Source organism: Phyllosticta capitalensis, assembly GCF_038381095.1.
Source record: "Phyllosticta capitalensis strain CBS 128856 chromosome Unknown BKA78scaffold_8, whole genome shotgun sequence".
Lineage (NCBI taxonomy): Eukaryota > Fungi > Ascomycota > Dothideomycetes > Botryosphaeriales > Phyllostictaceae > Phyllosticta > Phyllosticta capitalensis.
The window spans coordinates 798,655-815,376 of NW_027117446.1; the positions used below are offsets into that span (position 1 = coordinate 798,655).

The following is a 16,722-nucleotide window of genomic DNA, read 5'->3' on the forward strand; positions in this document are numbered from 1 at the left end:
GGGGGGGGGGGGGGGGGGGGGGCAGGGCAGATCTCAGATGAATGATGAACATCTGATATGCACATGCGGACGGCGGCGGCGGGGAATTTCGTGAATTGGGTTGTGGCATCCGACCTGGCGTTGGCCGCTTTTGGACGGGGCGGCGTCGGTTGTGGCGCGGCGAAGCAAAAAAAAAAAAGCATTGGTCGGCCAGGTGCGGAGAAAGGAAGGAGATGAATGGGGGAAAAAGTCCCGATCCAAGACAGTGAGAAAGACGCGAGGAGAAGCTGAATGGGTGCATGCCAATGCCAGCCAGCAAGCAAGCACATGGGAAATGTCGGCGGGCAGGGCAGCAAGCCAGCCCGGGCAACAGGGTCGAAGCTTTGGTCAGCCCCCGCACCTTCCGCCCACGTTGTCTGCTAGGGTTCCCGAGCCCGCCCTAGCGGCACTTCCCGCCAACGCCGTCGCCGACTCGGCTGAACTGCTCCGTCCAACTACACGTCGTGCTTCTCAAGGCATTTGACAGTCGTCTCTCCAGATATCGCGACAGTGGTACAATGCCAAACAGAAGCTCAAGCTCCAGTCGTTCGCGACGTTCCAACTCCGCCATCTCGTCCTCGCTAACTTAACCGTCGCTCTTGTTGCCGTCACCTTCGCCGTCTTCTTCGTATTCGCCATCTTTCTCTTCGGCGACCCTGACACGAGTGTCAACTGGATCTCCTGCCACGACCTCCTCGTCGCTGTCATCTTCATCATTAGTTTCCACTGAACGCGATCCGGTCGGAGACAGTCGATTCAAGAGTGTCATGTCCACGTCATTCGTGCGATGCATGGTGACCAACGCCTCCAACTTTGCCGGCTCCGAATCTTTGATGTTGGCCAGCAGAAACTCCCAAAGCGCGTATTCATGACTTGTTTTCTTTGGAATCACGTCCTGGCGATCATTCGTGTTTTGGTAGTAGACGTAGACGAAGATGGCGAGCTGGTTGACGATTCCTTGGCGCTGGCGTTCCGACATTTTCGGATTGTTGTCGTACAACTGCTCGAAGATGTAGGTCCTGATCTCCTCCTCTCTCTTCTGCAGAGTTTCGCTGCCTTGGTATGCGACTGTCCACTTCTGTATCTTGAGGTTGGCATGGCCTTTGATCTCGCTCTTGAAGAAGAAAGTGAGATCGATTGATTCGTTCTTGCGACCGGGCGCGCCATGGCGGGGCAATCCATTGTCTGCGCCTTCCTCAACGCTGTCGAGGCAAGGACCCGCGGCATCATGTGTCATTCCGGTGCGTGGGCGGAGGACCCTGGTGTCAAAGGAGGCACGTCTAGGAGGATCAAGCACATTCTGGGAACCGCGGGCTCGATTGCGGAAAAGAGCTTGATCGGCAGAGGCACGTCTTGACGGCGTGAGAAAAAGGTGCTCGGGGGCTGAGGCCAACACCTCCTCGCGGACCGGAGACAGCGGTGACGAAGGAGATAAGGAGGCCATTGTCTGCGGCTCACGCACGGGGCTAGGTTCAGGCTGCAGGGTAGCACCAGTCTCCTCTGTTTCCAACTGCTGGCCATCTGGCAAGTCTCGGGGACCCTCTGAGTTCTGCGATACTTCACGTCGGCGTGTGAAGGGACTAGGGTTCTGGGGCGCACTCATGCGAGCGGATCTACCGCGTCGGAGCTTTTGGGATCCAGCCTTCGCGGCCTGCTGCTCCTTCGTCGGGAGGTACTGACGAGGAGAGAACGGTCGGATTCTTTTGTGAGTTGGCGGCGCATGGCCCTGTTGCGCCCTCGGGGCGGCCTTGCGTTTAGGCTGCTGTTCTGGCGTGAGCTCCTGCGTAGCGCCATCGGAAGTGATGGTTGTCATGTCGTCTTGCAACGACGGCGTCAAGTCGTTGTCGGTGGCCTCCGCGCCAGTCGAGCGTGAGAAAGGCTGATACTATTTCTAATGTTTAGTCAATTTGTCAATGAACAACTGAAGAGGTATCATACCTGCGCATTAGGAGGAGCGCTATTGACTGAGTCACGTCTTCCGCCGAAAGTGCCTAGGTCTGGGTGATTTGCTTCATCTCGCTCGATTGGCGTGAAGCGGCAGTGGAAGCGGTCGATGGGAACGCTCAAGTTGTTGAAAAACCTGCCAAAGTTCCAGACCTGCTCGTCGACAAGGTAGTCGCTGTGATCCTTAAGATCCTTTGTCTTGTAATGGAGCGAGACTTTGACGCGAGTTGGGTCCTGATCGAAGATCTTGTACGCAGCTTTCACAAGGTTCTGGAAGTGTCAGTCCTGTTTAAATTGGACGGTCTCTTTGCTTCGAACTCACTTCATAGGGTAAGCCTATATCATCCGGTACAAGAACCCCGTGATCGTCCTCGTGGAGGATCAAGCGGACGAACTTTCTCTCCATCTCTGCCGGGTAGCAAACGTGGAGAGATGAAGGCTGTTTGTCTGTAAGTGCAGAGACTGGTTGGACCAATCAGAGAATGAGGAAGAAGGGTGGACTTCAGCGTTATCCAAGGTGGTCTTTGAACGGATGACGAAGTTGGTAGGGTGGATTGGATGCGAGAAGAGAGAGGATAGAAGACATGATTTTGTGTTGTGGCCGACCTAGGTATGATGTCGTGCGCGGATGAGGTCGCGCGGGCACAGACGACATGATGCTGGGAAGGGGCTCCCTCACGATCCCAAGGGATGACCAACCGCCTGCTAGGTCCAGTCAACTGCCTTAAAATATTGCTCAGTTTGCTTGAGAATGGTACAAGTGGCCCAATGTTGTGAACCTTGCACGAAACCATGCTCTTTGCTTGGCTTTAAGGGGCCATGGAAGACAGAATAGGAAAGTTCTTGCAATCAACAGTGAATAGGGGTCTTTGACATTCCATGATTGTCTGGAAGTCAAGCTACCCAAAGCCGTGCTATCAAACCAGCTCTTGTCAGAGATCCGCCAAAAAATGCGAGGTATGTTTGTGTGCTAACACCCAGCACACGGAAATGAATCCCACCCATTCCATCAACGCCTGCTCACTTCTACCTACTCATTCCCATAGCAAATTTATGCTATTGTACTGGCGCACTTTGGGGTTTGGCCTCATCTTTGTCGTCATTGGCAGGCTTGATATCCCAAGTGTCTGGTTGTCCCTTGGAAGCAGCAGCGTCTTCCTCAGCAGACCCTTGATGTTCCTTAGGCTCCACCTGTGCCTGTTCAGTCTGCACCTCTTTTTCTCCATTGGTGCTGACTTCCTCAGCCGGCTCTTCTTTTGAGTCCGTTGAATCAGCCTTGGCTTCGCTGGTCCTTGATGTTGTTTCTTTCTCCAAACTCATGGTTGCACCACTGGGACTGTCTGGGAGTGTGGGACTCGTTGGGCCGCTCTTGTTCTTTCGCCACCCGGCGCGTTTTTCATTCGCCCATTGACCCCAAGAGCTTATATAGGCACTGGCGCGCTCGGAGCGGCTGGGACCGTTCGCCTTGTCCTTGTCGCTAATACTACTTGTAGGACTGCCTTGCTTCTCTTCCTTCTCGGCTTTTTCGACTGCGGCTTTGGCCTCTTCGTCACGCTTCCGACGTTGAGCCTCGCGCATGGCCTCAATGTCAGCCCACAGCTTGTTGTAAGCTGTGGAAACTTTCTTTTGGCCCTCTGCTAAGTGCTTGTTGATTGTTTCTTTGCCGTGAGCGAACCGTTCATCCAGATGTAGTGCTTCGACCTGGGAATTAAAGCGGCGCTGGATATCTTCCATGGTAAGTCCGCCGGAGCAAGGGTGCTCGGGAACAACAATGTCGAAAAGATGTTCGTCAGTATGGCTGTTGAAGAGGCGGAAATTTTCCGTCTTCTCCCATGCCGCGATGAAGTCGTTTCCGAATTCAGCGGCAGGATCCCCCTGAATCTCATTAATGACAGGCCCCTTGAGGCTGTCCTTATGAGTCTCGTGGTACGTGCGGTACTTGGAAGAGGAGAGTAGGGCGAGCAGGTATTCCTCAAACTGCAAACGTATGAATTCTTCGCTTCCAGAATACCCAAGGGTGTTTGGTCGGCCTGGATTGTCTTCATCCCATGTGTCGTTGACGGCCTGTGTGAGAAAGTCAATCCACCGCCGGTCCGGCGTGGAAAGAGTTAGTGCGCTGCGGAGTGAAGGTGACGAGATGTTTATTGTGCCTTCGTCAAGCTGCAAGCGCCATCAGCATTTGAGTCTTTCGAAACGAATGAGACCACGTACATTGATTAAAATATCGCTGTAGCGGTCTCTTTGCTGCAGCAATAACGAGTTTGTCGAGCCGACAATGTATGACTTGGTATCACGATCGGCCAGCATATCCAATTGTTGCAACGGTGTGTATGGGCCAAACAGACTCCCCTATGACAAGTTAGGTCACAATAGAACTATCAATGACTCCAAGGATGCAAACCTTGCCAAAGATCTGAAGGGGAAGCCCCATATATGCCAGCACTGGTTAACACGTTAGCTTCACGTCCAGTCGAGAGAAGGCAGGCATTACATGAAGCTCGCTCGCTCGTCTTGAGCGAGGTCGGTCTCTCCAAATTCTCCGCGTAAGAATTGAAAGCTGGGTCTGCGCAATCTTGCAAGTTGCGAATCAGGCCTGGTATCAAAGAAATCAAAGAAAATTGCATCAAGCAAAGCCGTTCGCAGCTCGAACCGAAAAAGAGCATCTGATCATGATCAGTCAAGTCTGTCAGATGATGGGCCAATGTGCGAAGGCTACCTTGGGTTGGAGCAAGCAACATTTGAAAAGTACGAGCGTTTGGTGCTTGTATTCATGAATGATCTCGCGAAGCGAAAGACCTCGATGCTTGTCAGTCTGCAGGAACGGTTTCAGCTTTACAAGGAGACTGACCGAAAAACTGGTCGCGTTCATGTTCCCTGTCCTTGAAGGTCTTGGCTAAACTGGCCTGAAAACCCTGTGACAGAGTCAGTAGTGCGACAATCAGATTCAAATGATGGACCAACCTGCAGGATTTCTAGGTCGGTGAAGTCGCTACCAAGTATGAGCGAGACGAAGACGGATCGGAGCGGGAGACACCATACTTTTGGGCAAACCAGGCTTTGGTCACAACCGACAGCTTCTCGCGCAAGTATCCAAAATGCTGGGGACTATCGCTTATGACTACAACGGCCTTTTGAACGGTCGAGCGCGTGACGTCGGCGGGGCGGTTGATGAGGTCGTTGGCGTCGAGCTGGCGGGTGCAGGATATGCCAAAGAGAGACGTGGCCGGGCCATCAAGAGTCGCTTCACGGCGGAGTGTAAAGTAGGAGAAGTCTTCGGTTGCCCTGTTCGCGGCGCAAAGCATCAGCATATGTAGATGTGGATGGGGAAACGGGACCTGTCGCAACAAGCGACACCAAACGTCGACTTACGCGTGCGCGCCATCGCTCAGAGCCATGAAGGGCAGCAATGGCCACTCATTGTCGGCGGCCGGGTCAGCGCCATTCTCGACTCCGATCCAAGTCTCTACCTCGGGACCTCTGCTCGCATGTCAACCAAGCTCTGGATGCGCTGGCAAAGTGTTGTACCTGGCGTGGTGAAAGTCGACGACGCAGACGATGGGAGGGAAGCAGTGGTGGAGCGGTGCCATGGTACGGCAGACACAGGCATAGCGGTCGTCGAAGATGGGACTCGGGCGATAGATAGGTGTGGGAAGCGCAGGTAGTCTTGGAACTGGTCGAGTCGACGACGTCTTTCTCGTGCTAGGACGAGTCGCGGGCATTCGCTTGGGACCATCCCTACTAGCGGCCCCGCGCCCATGCAACGAGGCAACCTAACCTTGACCGGCATTTTGTGTACAGTCGAGTTATGTATTCTTGTACAACGCCAACCACATGGCTGAATGCTAAATGCTGAATATTTACATCATCTGCCCCTACATATCGCCGCCCAAGAAGTTCGTCTGCAACGAGTCATCGATCCTCGGCATCGTTCTCGTCGCCTTGATTGTTATCGGCGCCCTCTTCTCCAAAAAGGCCTCTGTGACCATTGTCCCTGAACCGCCTCCTATTGCTTCGGCTCGCCTAACGTACTTCAGCGCAGCCGCGAGAAAGACCATCGTTCTGTACGTCGGTAGCTTCGCGCCAGGCGCTTCTCTGAGGGCACTGACGTAAACGTAGTCCCAACCACGATTGTGTCTCTTCCTCTTTGCATACCTCGGGTTCCTCCAGCCCGGCCAACGCGTCATGAGGTGCATCTCCGTAAGAGAAAAGGCATGCGCAATCCGCCCCGATCGTGCCAGCAGCTGGATATAGTTGTTCCAGATAGAGTTGCTTAGCTCGTACCCTTCGTCGAGCATGGATGTGATGAGTTGCTGCATGTCTTCGATGCGATTCTGCTGCTTCAACGACACCATGTACATGTGCAGCGCCCCCGTGATGATCCTGCGGCGTGAGGGAGCTTTGCGATTCTTTGGTTCTTGCGAAGCAAACTCGCTTGCTACATTGGCAGGTCTCATTTCGCTCAGGTCATCAGCCTGCTTTTTGGCCAGGAGCCAGCACTGCTCCACCTCTGCGTACTGCTGCGCATTTAAAAAGTTGTTCATCAGAGCGACAAGCATGCGCATCGGTGGGGTTTTTTCAGGAGTTGAAAAGTCGATTTCGCCTCGCTTCGCATACAAGTCGAACAATCTCTGTGACATGTCGAACATCCTCTTTTGTCCAAAGGTAAGGATCAGTAGGTCCAAGTAGGTGTCGCGCAACTGATTGGCTGGCGTAAATTTCTTGCCGAATTGTACTTCTTTGCCGATTTCCCAAGGTTCGAGCAGCTGCATTTGACCAAGCACCATTCTTTCGGATTTTTCGAACTCTTCAGATCCACTCTCTCCGCCCACGTTGGCCTCGTGCAAGAGGACGGCCTGAACAAGAGCTGATCTCGTGCTGAATGTTGCCGGGATTCTTTGGTGTTGACGGTGGCGGTCGACGTACCAAACCTTGATATACCTTCGTTGGTTGATGTATCCACCCATTACAATGGCATAGTGCAGGGCAAGTCTCTCTATTGGCTCCTTGGGGATGACTTGTCGGAGGATCTTGTATGCCACATCGGTCTGGTGAATGTTTGCAAGGGCCAGGAGCAGGGCCGCGTAGGTGTATGCGTCGAAGGGAATTTGATGTTCCGTCATGAACGCCATGATACGCTGGACAGCCTGGACGTCCCTTTGTCGGGCGTATTCACTTGCGAGAGTGTTCCACATGATAGTTGTGTCCCCAAACAGCTGCCCTTGATCCTTGAGTTCTTTCATTTGCATGGCAAATTGCTCGGCCTCACGCAGTTCCCCATTTTTTATGTGTGCCAGAACGAGGAAGATAGCTGTGCGGGCATCGCGCAAGATGTCCGGATCCAGGTCTGATATCATGTCAAAGATTTCCTTGACGGCGTCGACATCACCACGTGCCGCAAACAGTTCGAGGATGATCCTGAAGCTGTTGCCGTCTAACTTGGTGACCTTTGTCATGTATCTGAGCCTCTCCCAGGCACCTGCGAGGTCGTCATTTTTGGCGTGCGCCTTGAGAACAGAGTTCCATGACTGGGGATCGGGAGTCAAGTCGAACTGCATTCTCATGTACAGGATCAACCTATCCTGCCCAGCAACGTCTCCTTTTCGCGAAAGGACGTAAAACATTGATCTGAAGATGGCGCGATTCTTGCTAATTCCTTCTTTGCCCCAGTGTCTGAGGAATTCTTGGAAGTACACGTTGACTTTTTTTTCGTCTCCTTGATTCGCATGATAGTGCATCAAGAGACTCAACATTGAGACCGGTGGGCGGCCGCCGACGACGAGTTTCTGATGGAAATAGACTTTTCCTGTGTCGATCGTTTGCTTTGGGGGGATTCTTGGATGCCTCAGAAAGCCATGGAGCATGCAAACGAATGTGGAAGATCTGGCAGGAGCGGGAATTTTTTCGAGCTTGGCCGAAACATAAGTTTCGTACAGCCTGAAAACAATCGGCGGAAGGTGGGGAAACTTGGTAATTTCCTCCGCGTGGAGGATGGATTCCACAGCGAGCGCATGCAACTCAGCATGCACAGCAGGAGGCACATAGCCGCAGCGTTTTATTCTCAGGAGGAGACGCCATAAGTGGCCTTGACTGCTTTTGGACGACCAAGCATTGGTCATTTGCGCTACGGCTAGCTTCGAAAGTGCTACAGCAAGCACTTCGATTTCCTCTCTGGTTTCCACTGGCGTAGATCTCAATCTGTCCAATTGTCCAAGTCGAAGGAGGAACATGGTCAGGCGGTCGTGAAGGTCCAAGTCCTTCCCAACGGCATCCCAATTGATATCGCCAAGTTGCCTGGCCGTTGATACGACTTCGACCGCTAATTGCCATTCGCCTTCCGCAATCGCACGGGATATCAAAGGTTCTGGGACGGTTGGCCTCAATTTGCCTGGTGCCGACTCCCCGAATGCGCCAAGTCCTAGAACAGAGTTCGGCGCAGTCTGCCTCGATTCCGCTGCTCTCATTCCTTCAAAGTACAGGAGTGCAGCCTTGGCCGATCCTTTGAGTGTCAGATATGCCAAAATGGCACTGTTATAAGCCTGGCTGACTCTGTGGCCTGAAGGAAGAGGTTCAAATATCTGAAGGATGCGCTCGGCGTGTGTGCGCAGAAATGGTTGGAGGGATCCAAGGTGCTTGAGAAGTTCAGTGGCGAGTTTGGGCGTTTTTTCGTCAACACTGAGCGTATTCCACAAACGCCAAATCGCTTGGGGCAGAACATCTCGCGACTGTCGTGCAACATTGGTGTCCGAATAGTACTCGATGAGTTTCGATAAAGCTTCAGGTTTGTTGTTGTTTGCTTCTGTTGTCTCGATAAGCTCGACCACGTCGACAAGATGGCCCTCGTCCGCAGCGATTTCGGGTTGCTGTGTCTTTAGTCCGCGATATCCTTCGTCTTTCAAGTCCTCAAGATACGCATCCATATCACTGCCAATTTGGTCGCCCGGCTCTTCGTAAACGTAATTATCGTCCAATGCATTGAGAACGTCTGTCATATCCACTGCCTGGCGTGCATCTTCCTCTTCGCTCTTTGGAGATTCGTCTTGCGGTCGTCCAGTCCGCTTAGGGTCATTCTCCAGACCAGGAATTTGCGAGGTTTCCTTGCTGCTAGTCGCTTGCGCCTTGTCTGAAGTGCCCTCTCTTGTGCCTTTTTCCGATGCGGCGTCTGTCCCGGTTGGCCCTGCTCCTGACGTGCGTTTTGAGGAATAATGTCTGCGGCCAACGGTCGATATACTGAGCGAGCGAACTCTCCACGCACCCCGATTGGAGTAGTGAAACTTCCTCATCAAGGCGAGGGTTCGACTTGGATACAGGAAATCGAGAAAAGGTCCATTCTCTTCGGCCTGGCACGCGCCTGAGGCGATGCTGCTTTCCTCTTGGCTTGAGGCATCTCCCTGTAGCTTGAGTGTCTCAGTTGGTGACTGGAAGCGCGTTGATGGCTGAGGAACGGGGCCATGGTGCCCAAGCGGTGCGTGTAGAGCTCGAGAGCCGCGGACAGACTGAATGGCAGATGCGCGTATAAATTGGCGTCCTCCGTGTTCGAAATATGTAGGCGCGCGCTCGAGCATAACCAGAGGAAGGGCACACGACGCCTGATCTCATAGATCTGTGCGAATGGGCCAGTAAAAGGAACAGAATCGAATGCGATTAATGAAAAGACAGCTGGGAGAGGTCGAGGAAAGGTCGCATCACGCTGTGGGCGCAAGTTGTGTCAAAATCGCATCCCAGGGTACCGGATTGATCCTAGAGCGTAGCGTCGGGAAGTTGTTTCGTGGCGGCTAGTTGTGTAGGTTTCGATGATAGCATCATGTACTTTTGCGCCGTCAGTTCGGAGGACTCGGCACGGATTGCTTCACCGCCCGGGTGTAAAACGCCCGAGTTCTTGCTTTTCGGCATCCCGTCGGCCCTACCGGTCGGAGAAACCCAATTCTCCGCCCGACGCCAAGGCCGGGGCCAAGGTCCTGGAGCTCATCGTGGTCTCTGCCATCATCACCCCGCCCTGCTCTCTAACAAATCCCCAATGGACATCACGGCGTTTGTCGTCTCTCAGCGCGACAGCATTCTTCTTCTTGGAGACTATAATGCGTGCCGTCAACAGCTGTCACGCCGGTTACTCACACTGAGGAAACGTCTCGGCCGTGCAACGCCCAAAAATGCCAAATATTCTGCCAAAGATCCAGTCACTGCCAGTGACATTGGCTCCAACCATGAGTGAGTAGCCTTGTACTTTAATGATACAGCTTCTCATCTCGTTTGCGCAGCTTTGTCCACCTCCAAATCTTGACCGCCGAGCGCGCCTGGGCGCATGCGATGCACATGAGATCAATTCATGTCGAAGACAATGCTGAAAAAGGCATAACCGGATCGACACGCAAGCACATCATCTCGCGTTTGCACAAAGCCGCCGTCATCGCGAGAGATCTCTCAATACAACTCTCGAACCAGTCCGTCAGCGGAGCAACAGACACCGACGTATTGGAAGCAAAGGCCTACTATTACTCGCTTTGTGGCGCACAAGAATTCGAGAAGCAGGCACAGGGACAACCATCAAATGGCGCGGTACCACCGGAAGAACGATGGCAGGAGTGTCTCGTCAACTACAGCATCGCGCGTGTCATTTACAATGCTTTGCTGCAGTCCACGAAGAATGACATCTTCAAAGAGATTCTGTCCAATACGGTCGATCCCAGCCTTCGCTACGCGGCGTATCAATCTCGCCTTCCCCGTACAATGACTGTTGCCGCCGTTGCTTGTCAGCGGTTCCCTCGTTCCGATCCCGAACTGGTGGGAGCTGTTGAAAAGGCGTACCCAGACGCCTTGCAGGAAGAATCACACGGGACAGGTACTTGTCAATGTCTTTGTCCGCTAATTGGCTTTCACTAACTTTATTGCAGCAAAAGGAGTCAACTCCTCTGCCGATATTCCCACCACAATTGTCTGGCGCTCCCGCACTGCTGACATTGTCGACGCCTCCATCGGCCAATCTCTTGCGCAAGTTGCGACGGCCGAAGAGAAGCTCTCCACATTTCTGGGGTCTGCCACTACGGACACGTCTCTCCGCGAAAAAGCGGCTGCATACGATGATGTCTTGATCGCAAGCCAGGACGCTGCTGATGCAACACGTCGTGCGATAGAAGAGCTAGAGAAGGAGGGAGTGGATGAGGGCGACCCTCAAATGCAACACCTTCGAGTTACAAGCTTGGCCGTCAACTACGCATTGATTGGCTGGCGTGTCGGACGGAACCGCGTTCTCATCGGAACCGATGATGGTGCCACTATGGACCCGGGGCGGATTAAGAAGATGAGGGGAGGTAAAGATGGCAAGGAAACTACCGAGAAGGAAGAGGGTACAGGTCGCAAGCTCGCGAGTCTGAGGGAGCGTGTGGTTCTTTTTGACTCGATTCTACAAAGCATCGACTCCGTCAAGGAGTTGCGCGGCGCCATGCGCGACGCGAGCTTCATCCAAGAGCTAGACGGCAAGCGCGCGTACTTCCAGGCGCTCAAGTGAGTGGACTCCCTAGGGTTAGGCATTCGCCGTTACTTACTTGATCGCAGATGCCTCAACATAGCCTACTCACACGCGCTCCTCTCCTCCTCCAAGAACGCCCTGGCCCTCTTCGCCCGCGCCCTGGAACTCTCCAACCAGGCTCTCTCCACCGGCACCGACTCCTCATCCGCCGCGTCCTCCAAGCCGCCCAGCCTCGAAATCTCGACGCAACAGGCGCAAGCCCTGCACTCCCGCGCTGAAGGCCTCGTGACGCAGTACCGGGCTCTGGTCGACCTGCAAAAGCTGTCCAAGGGCATCGAAAAGGGCGGCAGCGTTGCGGCACGGGCGCCGCTCGTGCAGCGCCTGAAGCAGTACCCTGGCGAAGAGGTCGATCTCAAGAACCTGGTCGAGTGGCCGCCGCGCCTGCAGCCCGTCCCCGTCAAGCCCATGTTCCTCGACGTTGCGTTCAACTACATCGATTACCCGGGTAGAGCTGGCGCAGCGCCGGCGGCGGAGAATGGAGGCGTACGTGTTGAAGACAAGACGGCGGAGGAGAAGCCCAAGAGCAGGGGCTGGTTCGGCTTTGGCCGATGAGTGAATACGGCGGGACCATGGAGACAGGAGGAAAAGGATCTTTGGGATGGCTGAAAAGTGCGTTGGATGATGTGGCTCGCTGAGCTCTAGCTGTGATTGAAGCAGTATCTGGCGTTGAGAGCGAGCAGCAGAACAAGTCCAGATTTACAATCGAATAGATCCAGCAAAAGCTGTTGCCATCAATGACCTACCAAGTTACTAGACAAGAGTTGATTTCATTTCTCGTGATATTTCCCACATGGAGACTTTTTTTTGCCCGTCCATCCGAAATGCCGTATTTGCTCCCGTGAAGAGATTCGCCAGCCAGCCTCACTTTTGGTATCGTAGACAACAACAGTCGCTGCTTACTGTCCACATCGCACACCTCACATTGACGATTACTTTTGTCCCTTGCAACACGTTGAAGAGCCAAATTACTGCACACGCGAGTTTCGCATCTGAGCATATCTATTCCGGTTGGTCTTCTAGGATCACCTCGGGTCTGGACGATACAGAGAACAGCTACATGACGAGGCCAGGCCGATATCTAAGGGGCAGAAGAGAAGTGCGAGACGACGACGATGACGACTGACCGGCCGACCCAGGATACACACGTAGGAGCCAACCAGGAGGAAAAACAGAAAACTTATGAACAGTAGCAACCCCGCAGACCAAACCAAACCTTCCCTTCCGTCCCATTCCGCAAAACTCCAGTGCCAATATGAACTCCCAAACCCAATCCTCAATCCCAAAACATTGCGCCAAGGAAAACAGGACGTCGTTAAGGAAAGGTCCCAAGTGATGCCGTATCGACAAGTGGGTCCGACTCAGCTCGTTTCAGCCCGCTCAGTTGCCAGCATGGCTTCCGCCAAACTCGCTGCCGGCATCGCTGCCGACGTCGGTCCAGCTGGACGGCGTGGCCGCGCCACCGAGGTCTGAGAAGCTGGCTTCGCTGCGTGCGTCCGAGAACCCTGTCTCAGACAAGTCGGCCTCGGAACCAAAAGGGTTGGTGGTGTTGCTTTCGTCGGCGGAGGCGTTGTGGAGCGACGAAAGCACGGCAATGTCGTCGGCGCTGCGGCCGACGAGGGACGCGTCCGTGGAGAAGTTGTCTTCAGTGGGCGTCAGCGTGCCCGTGCTGTGCGCCATGTTGTCGTCGTCGAGGTCGCTGTCGTCGATGACAGAGACGGCGGGAGACTCGGCAACGGTAGGTCCAGCAGCGGCGGCGCGCGATGCGGAGGAGTAATATGATTCAGTAGCGGCCTCACCAGTGGTCTCGGAAGCAGCGGCGGGAGTAGGCTCGGAGAGGTCGATGAGTTGGGGCAAAGAGGAGGCGAGTTGAGCCTCAACGGTGGCGGTGGTGTCGCGAGAGTCCATGATGAAGTCATGAGGGGTCACCGCTTCGCCATCATGGTCACCATCGACCGAGTTCTCCTCGACGCCGATGAGGTCGCGATCAAAGAGAATGGAAGCCTCTTCGTCTCCAAACGGCTGAGCATACGAAGCGCCGCTCATGAAACCACGAACACCCTGACCGCGGAGCCTCAAGTTTTCTGAAGCAGTGTTGTCGGTGGCTGTGGTAGTAGCCTTCTCGTTGACGGCGGTTGCGGAGCCTGACTCGCGAAGCGTACCATCGTTGTGAACCAAATCGTCAAATGTCGAGCCTCTCGTCGTTGGTCTCTTTTCGTCGTAGGTCTCACTGATTTTGGCGAGCTCGTCGAGATCAACGGCGACGCCTTCCTCGCGTGCTCGCTTGATCAGGTCATTTCTCCGCCGGCGGATGGTCTCTTGACGTCTTGTCCACTGCTCTTCAGACTCGCCAGGTGCTCCGTGTTGCCGCGCGGGAGGGTTGATTTCGTTGCCTAGTTTGTGCAAGGCAATAGCTATCTTGCGTCGTCGATCGTCGAGCCAGCGCTGGACTTGGGGGCTCTGGTATATGGCGATGCCGGCAGCGACGGCGACAGACACTGCGATGATGGCGCCTGGCCTGATGGTTAGAGGAGGAGGCATGAGGAACGGATGCAGAGATTCAGCGGGGCACGAGGGAGGGTGCAACAATAAGAAGTGATCGGAGGTGGTGGCGGTGTCGGGAATGAGGTGGGTGCACAGAGAGTGGCGAGACGCAGCTTACCCTTGACCGCTGGAGCCGTCATGGCGACTGGGCGTAAAACAGGATTGCAGTCGTAGAGGGTGAGTAGACGAGAAGAAAGGAATGGACAGAAAGAGTGGCAGCCTGGAGGTACATGTAACTAGGAGCAAAGCAGGTGAGAGAGCGACCTGAGGTAAGGTAGGTGAGGACGGGTCAAAGGCAACGCATGCACCGCACCGTCAACGGCCTTAAGCTTCCCTCTCAATGCGGGCCAACTGTGGCGCAAACTGCCGGTCCGCGCTGCCTTGTCCTGGGGCTGTGTGCGGGGCATTCTCAGTGACCAAGTACAACATTTACATTCAATTTGTCCCAAAACTACACCAAACTATTCCCCTAAACCTGCTCGTTGACAAACAATCCAGCCATACCCATACCCGTACCAATACACATGCTCGTCAGCAAAATCTTCTTCTTCTGTCGCCTGCACTCGCTCAGCCCGGTGACAATCTGCCTGGCTCCGGTACATCCCAACGGATGACCCAACGCAATGGCTCCACCCCTTGGATTCATCTTTTCATGCGGGATCTTGAGAGTCCTAAGACAGTACACCGCCATTGAAGCAAACGCCTCGTTGATTTCAACCACATCAATGTCGTCAATCGTAATGTTGAGCTTGCTCAACAGCTTGGGAATGGCAATGGTGGGCCCAATACCCATGATGCGCGGTGCCAGACCGGCAACAGTCGAAGAAACGTACTTGGCCAGGATGGGCTGGCCGAGCTCCTCTGCCCTGGAGCGCTTCATGAGCAGCACTGCCGCAGCTCCGTCTGTGACCTGCGACGAGTTGCCCGCGTGGCTGCGGTCGCCGTGGGGCAAGAAGGCGGGCTTGATCTTGGACAGGGACTCAAACGTGGTACCGTAACGAGGGCCCTCGTCCTTGGTAAGAGTCACCTTCTTCTCCTCGCCCGTCTTCGGGTCCTTGACGCGGACCGTAATGGGCGTGATCTCCTCGTCAAACAAACCAGCCTTTTGCGCAACCTCTGCCCGGCGGTACGACTCAGCCGCGTAACGGTCTTGCTCCTCCCTGGAAATGTTGAAGTCCTTGCCGACGTTCTCCGAGGTCTGACCCATGGGTTGCATAGCGTCCTGGGCCTCCTGCTCCTTGAGAATCTCGTCGAAGAAGGGCCTCTCCAAGCGGTCACCGCCAGCCGTCATGGACTCGGCGCCCATGGCGATACCAATGTCGATGTTGCCATTGGAAATCTGGTTGGCAATCTCCTGGACCGCCTTGAGACCAGAGCTGCAGAAGCGGTTGGTCGAGTATCCGGCGGTGGTGTTGGGGAAACCGGCGCCCAGCATGGCGGCGCGGACGTAGTAGGCTGCCTTTCCGTCGCTGACCTGAGGCACAGCTCGTCAGCCATGTCACACGTACGTAGCTTTGATTGACCTACATTGCCAACGCAAATATCCTCGACCAATTGCGGGTCAATCTTCATCTGGGCCTTGACCTGCTCGAGAATCTTGAACATGATGCCATCGAGGGGCGTGTCCTTGAGACCGCCTTTCTTACCCTTGCACAGGGGCGTCCGGGTGGCGAGGGTAATGACAATGTCATCGGGGTTCTTCTGCGTGCTAAAACAAGCTCCGACGTCAGAAACGGCGCGACGGGAGAGAGCAATGCAGAGGGCGACTCACATTTGCGACAGACCACTCCGCGAAGGAGTCATGTGGGAGACGATGCTCTTCAATCTTTCGGCGGCCATGACGATTGATGTGACGGACTGGAAAGCAGAATCCAAAGGTTGTCGATGTTATTGTTTGCGGGGATGGCGGAGGTTGATTTAACGGGAGGGTTCGCGCTGGACCGAGGCTGCGGGCTGCAAGCTGATCGACCTCGGGGCCACCGGCTCGACAGACTCCCTGGGGCGGATAAGCTTCTCTCAACGGCACGACAGAAAGTAATCGTCGCCATGATCAGCCAAAGACCCTTAGAGGATGGGTGGAGTTTCAAGGAACAATCTGTCTGTGCTCGACCGATCGAGGTGAGGTGATCTGGGGCCCCGCGAGTGCGACGGGAGGGCTGAGAGAGAGCCTGAGGGAGCACAACCGGCCAGAGGCTCAAGAAACTTTGTCCAACACAAACACCAAAGATGCCTTGTATACATGCTCTACTTGCGCATTTCTCTCAGGTCCCAATTACAAGTCTCTCGTTCTTATAGCTCTCCGGGTCCCTTTCCTTGACCATTGAGCCTGAGCTGTCCTTCCATTCGTGCATTTTCCCTTCTCCCCGCTTCATCTTTTTCTCCGAACTTGATTTCTTTATCTCCTATGTCTGCTCCGATGTCGGCCATTGACCGAGACAAGCCACCGCTTTGGTCCACGGTCCAGTCAGTACGAGCGTGGGGTGTCGTTGAAGGAGCATTCTGCTCCCTTCAGAGTGTGGAAATGTCAACTCCTGACATATATCCCGTGCATCCATTGTATGGATTCAGGAGACTCTGCCAGCTCCGCAGCGCTGCTCCAAATCCCTTGAAAGACATCGTCTCTGGATGGCTTCCAACGAGCAGACATGTAACTAGACGCCTCGTGGTTGGCCGTGTGCTCGGCAACCGGCACGCTC

At 54.5% G+C, this 16,722-nt stretch overlaps 6 protein-coding genes across 6 annotated transcripts; 1 reads left to right on the top strand and 5 right to left on the bottom strand.

Moving 5' to 3' along the window:
- Positions 1-335: 335 nt before the first annotated feature.
- Positions 336-2,315, bottom strand: BKA78DRAFT_320213 (uncharacterized protein). The gene is made up of 2 exons (XM_066888929.1): positions 2,285-2,315; positions 336-2,232 (listed from the first exon to the last, which is right to left on the bottom strand). The coding sequence occupies exon 2, from the start codon at positions 1,829-1,831 to the stop codon at positions 605-607; it is 1,227 nt and encodes a 408-aa protein (XP_066741854.1). The 5' UTR covers positions 1,832-2,232; positions 2,285-2,315; the 3' UTR covers positions 336-604.
- Positions 2,316-2,535: 220 nt separating this feature from the next.
- On the bottom strand, positions 2,536-5,631 carry BKA78DRAFT_285763 (transport protein Avl9-domain-containing protein). Its single transcript, XM_066885705.1, has 10 exons — positions 5,488-5,631; positions 5,332-5,439; positions 5,002-5,244; positions 4,924-4,951; positions 4,811-4,874; positions 4,679-4,758; positions 4,454-4,625; positions 4,364-4,404; positions 4,174-4,311; positions 2,536-4,122 (listed from the first exon to the last, which is right to left on the bottom strand). The coding sequence occupies exons 1-10, from the start codon at positions 5,547-5,549 to the stop codon at positions 3,019-3,021; spliced, it is 2,040 nt and encodes a 679-aa protein (XP_066741855.1). The 5' UTR covers positions 5,550-5,631; the 3' UTR covers positions 2,536-3,018.
- A 133-nt stretch (positions 5,632-5,764) lies between these two features.
- Positions 5,765-9,785, bottom strand: BKA78DRAFT_320217 (uncharacterized protein). The gene has a single exon (XM_066888930.1). The coding sequence runs from the start codon at positions 9,522-9,524 to the stop codon at positions 5,835-5,837; it is 3,690 nt and encodes a 1,229-aa protein (XP_066741856.1). The 5' UTR covers positions 9,525-9,785; the 3' UTR covers positions 5,765-5,834.
- A 168-nt stretch (positions 9,786-9,953) lies between these two features.
- Positions 9,954-12,296, top strand: BKA78DRAFT_320219 (signal recognition particle protein). The gene is made up of 4 exons (XM_066888931.1): positions 9,954-10,167; positions 10,218-10,798; positions 10,851-11,460; positions 11,512-12,296. Exons 1-4 carry the CDS (start codon positions 9,977-9,979, stop codon positions 12,035-12,037), a joined length of 1,908 nt encoding a protein of 635 aa, XP_066741857.1. The 5' UTR covers positions 9,954-9,976; the 3' UTR covers positions 12,038-12,296.
- Positions 12,297-12,735: 439 nt separating this feature from the next.
- On the bottom strand, positions 12,736-14,330 carry BKA78DRAFT_174325 (uncharacterized protein). Its single transcript, XM_066883305.1, has 2 exons — positions 14,145-14,330; positions 12,736-13,995 (listed from the first exon to the last, which is right to left on the bottom strand). Exons 1-2 carry the CDS (start codon positions 14,164-14,166, stop codon positions 12,863-12,865), a joined length of 1,155 nt encoding a protein of 384 aa, XP_066741858.1. The 5' UTR covers positions 14,167-14,330; the 3' UTR covers positions 12,736-12,862.
- A 165-nt stretch (positions 14,331-14,495) lies between these two features.
- On the bottom strand, positions 14,496-15,865 carry BKA78DRAFT_254433 (Thiolase, N-terminal domain-containing protein; the record flags this gene model as incomplete). Its single annotated transcript, XM_066884901.1, has 3 exons — positions 14,496-15,500; positions 15,554-15,734; positions 15,798-15,865. The coding sequence occupies 3 exons, from the start codon at positions 15,863-15,865 to the stop codon at positions 14,496-14,498; spliced, it is 1,254 nt and encodes a 417-aa protein (XP_066741859.1).
- Between the last annotated feature and the right edge of the window lie 857 nt (positions 15,866-16,722).

Coding starts and splice junctions, on each gene's coding strand:
- BKA78DRAFT_320213 (XM_066888929.1), bottom strand. CDS start 1,831: ATGACAACCATCACTTCCGATGGCGCTACGCAGGAGCTCACGCCAGAA.
- BKA78DRAFT_285763 (XM_066885705.1), bottom strand. CDS start 5,549: ATGGCACCGCTCCACCACTGCTTCCCTCCCATCGTCTGCGTCGTCGAC. Junction 4,312..4,363: donor CCCTTCAGATCTTTGGCAAG/GTTTGCATCCTT, acceptor AACTTGTCATAG/GGGAGTCTGTTTGGCCCATA. Junction 4,123..4,173: donor ACAGCGATATTTTAATCAAT/GTACGTGGTCTC, acceptor TGGCGCTTGCAG/CTTGACGAAGGCACAATAAA.
- BKA78DRAFT_320217 (XM_066888930.1), bottom strand. CDS start 9,524: ATGCTCGAGCGCGCGCCTACATATTTCGAACACGGAGGACGCCAATTT.
- BKA78DRAFT_320219 (XM_066888931.1), top strand. CDS start 9,977: ATGGACATCACGGCGTTTGTCGTCTCTCAGCGCGACAGCATTCTTCTT. Junction 10,168..10,217: donor GACATTGGCTCCAACCATGA/GTGAGTAGCCTT, acceptor TCGTTTGCGCAG/CTTTGTCCACCTCCAAATCT. Junction 11,461..11,511: donor GCGTACTTCCAGGCGCTCAA/GTGAGTGGACTC, acceptor ACTTGATCGCAG/ATGCCTCAACATAGCCTACT.
- BKA78DRAFT_174325 (XM_066883305.1), bottom strand. CDS start 14,166: ATGACGGCTCCAGCGGTCAAGG. Junction 13,996..14,144: donor GACGGCTCCAGCGGTCAAGG/GTAAGCTGCGTC, acceptor CCATCAGGCCAG/GCGCCATCATCGCAGTGTCT.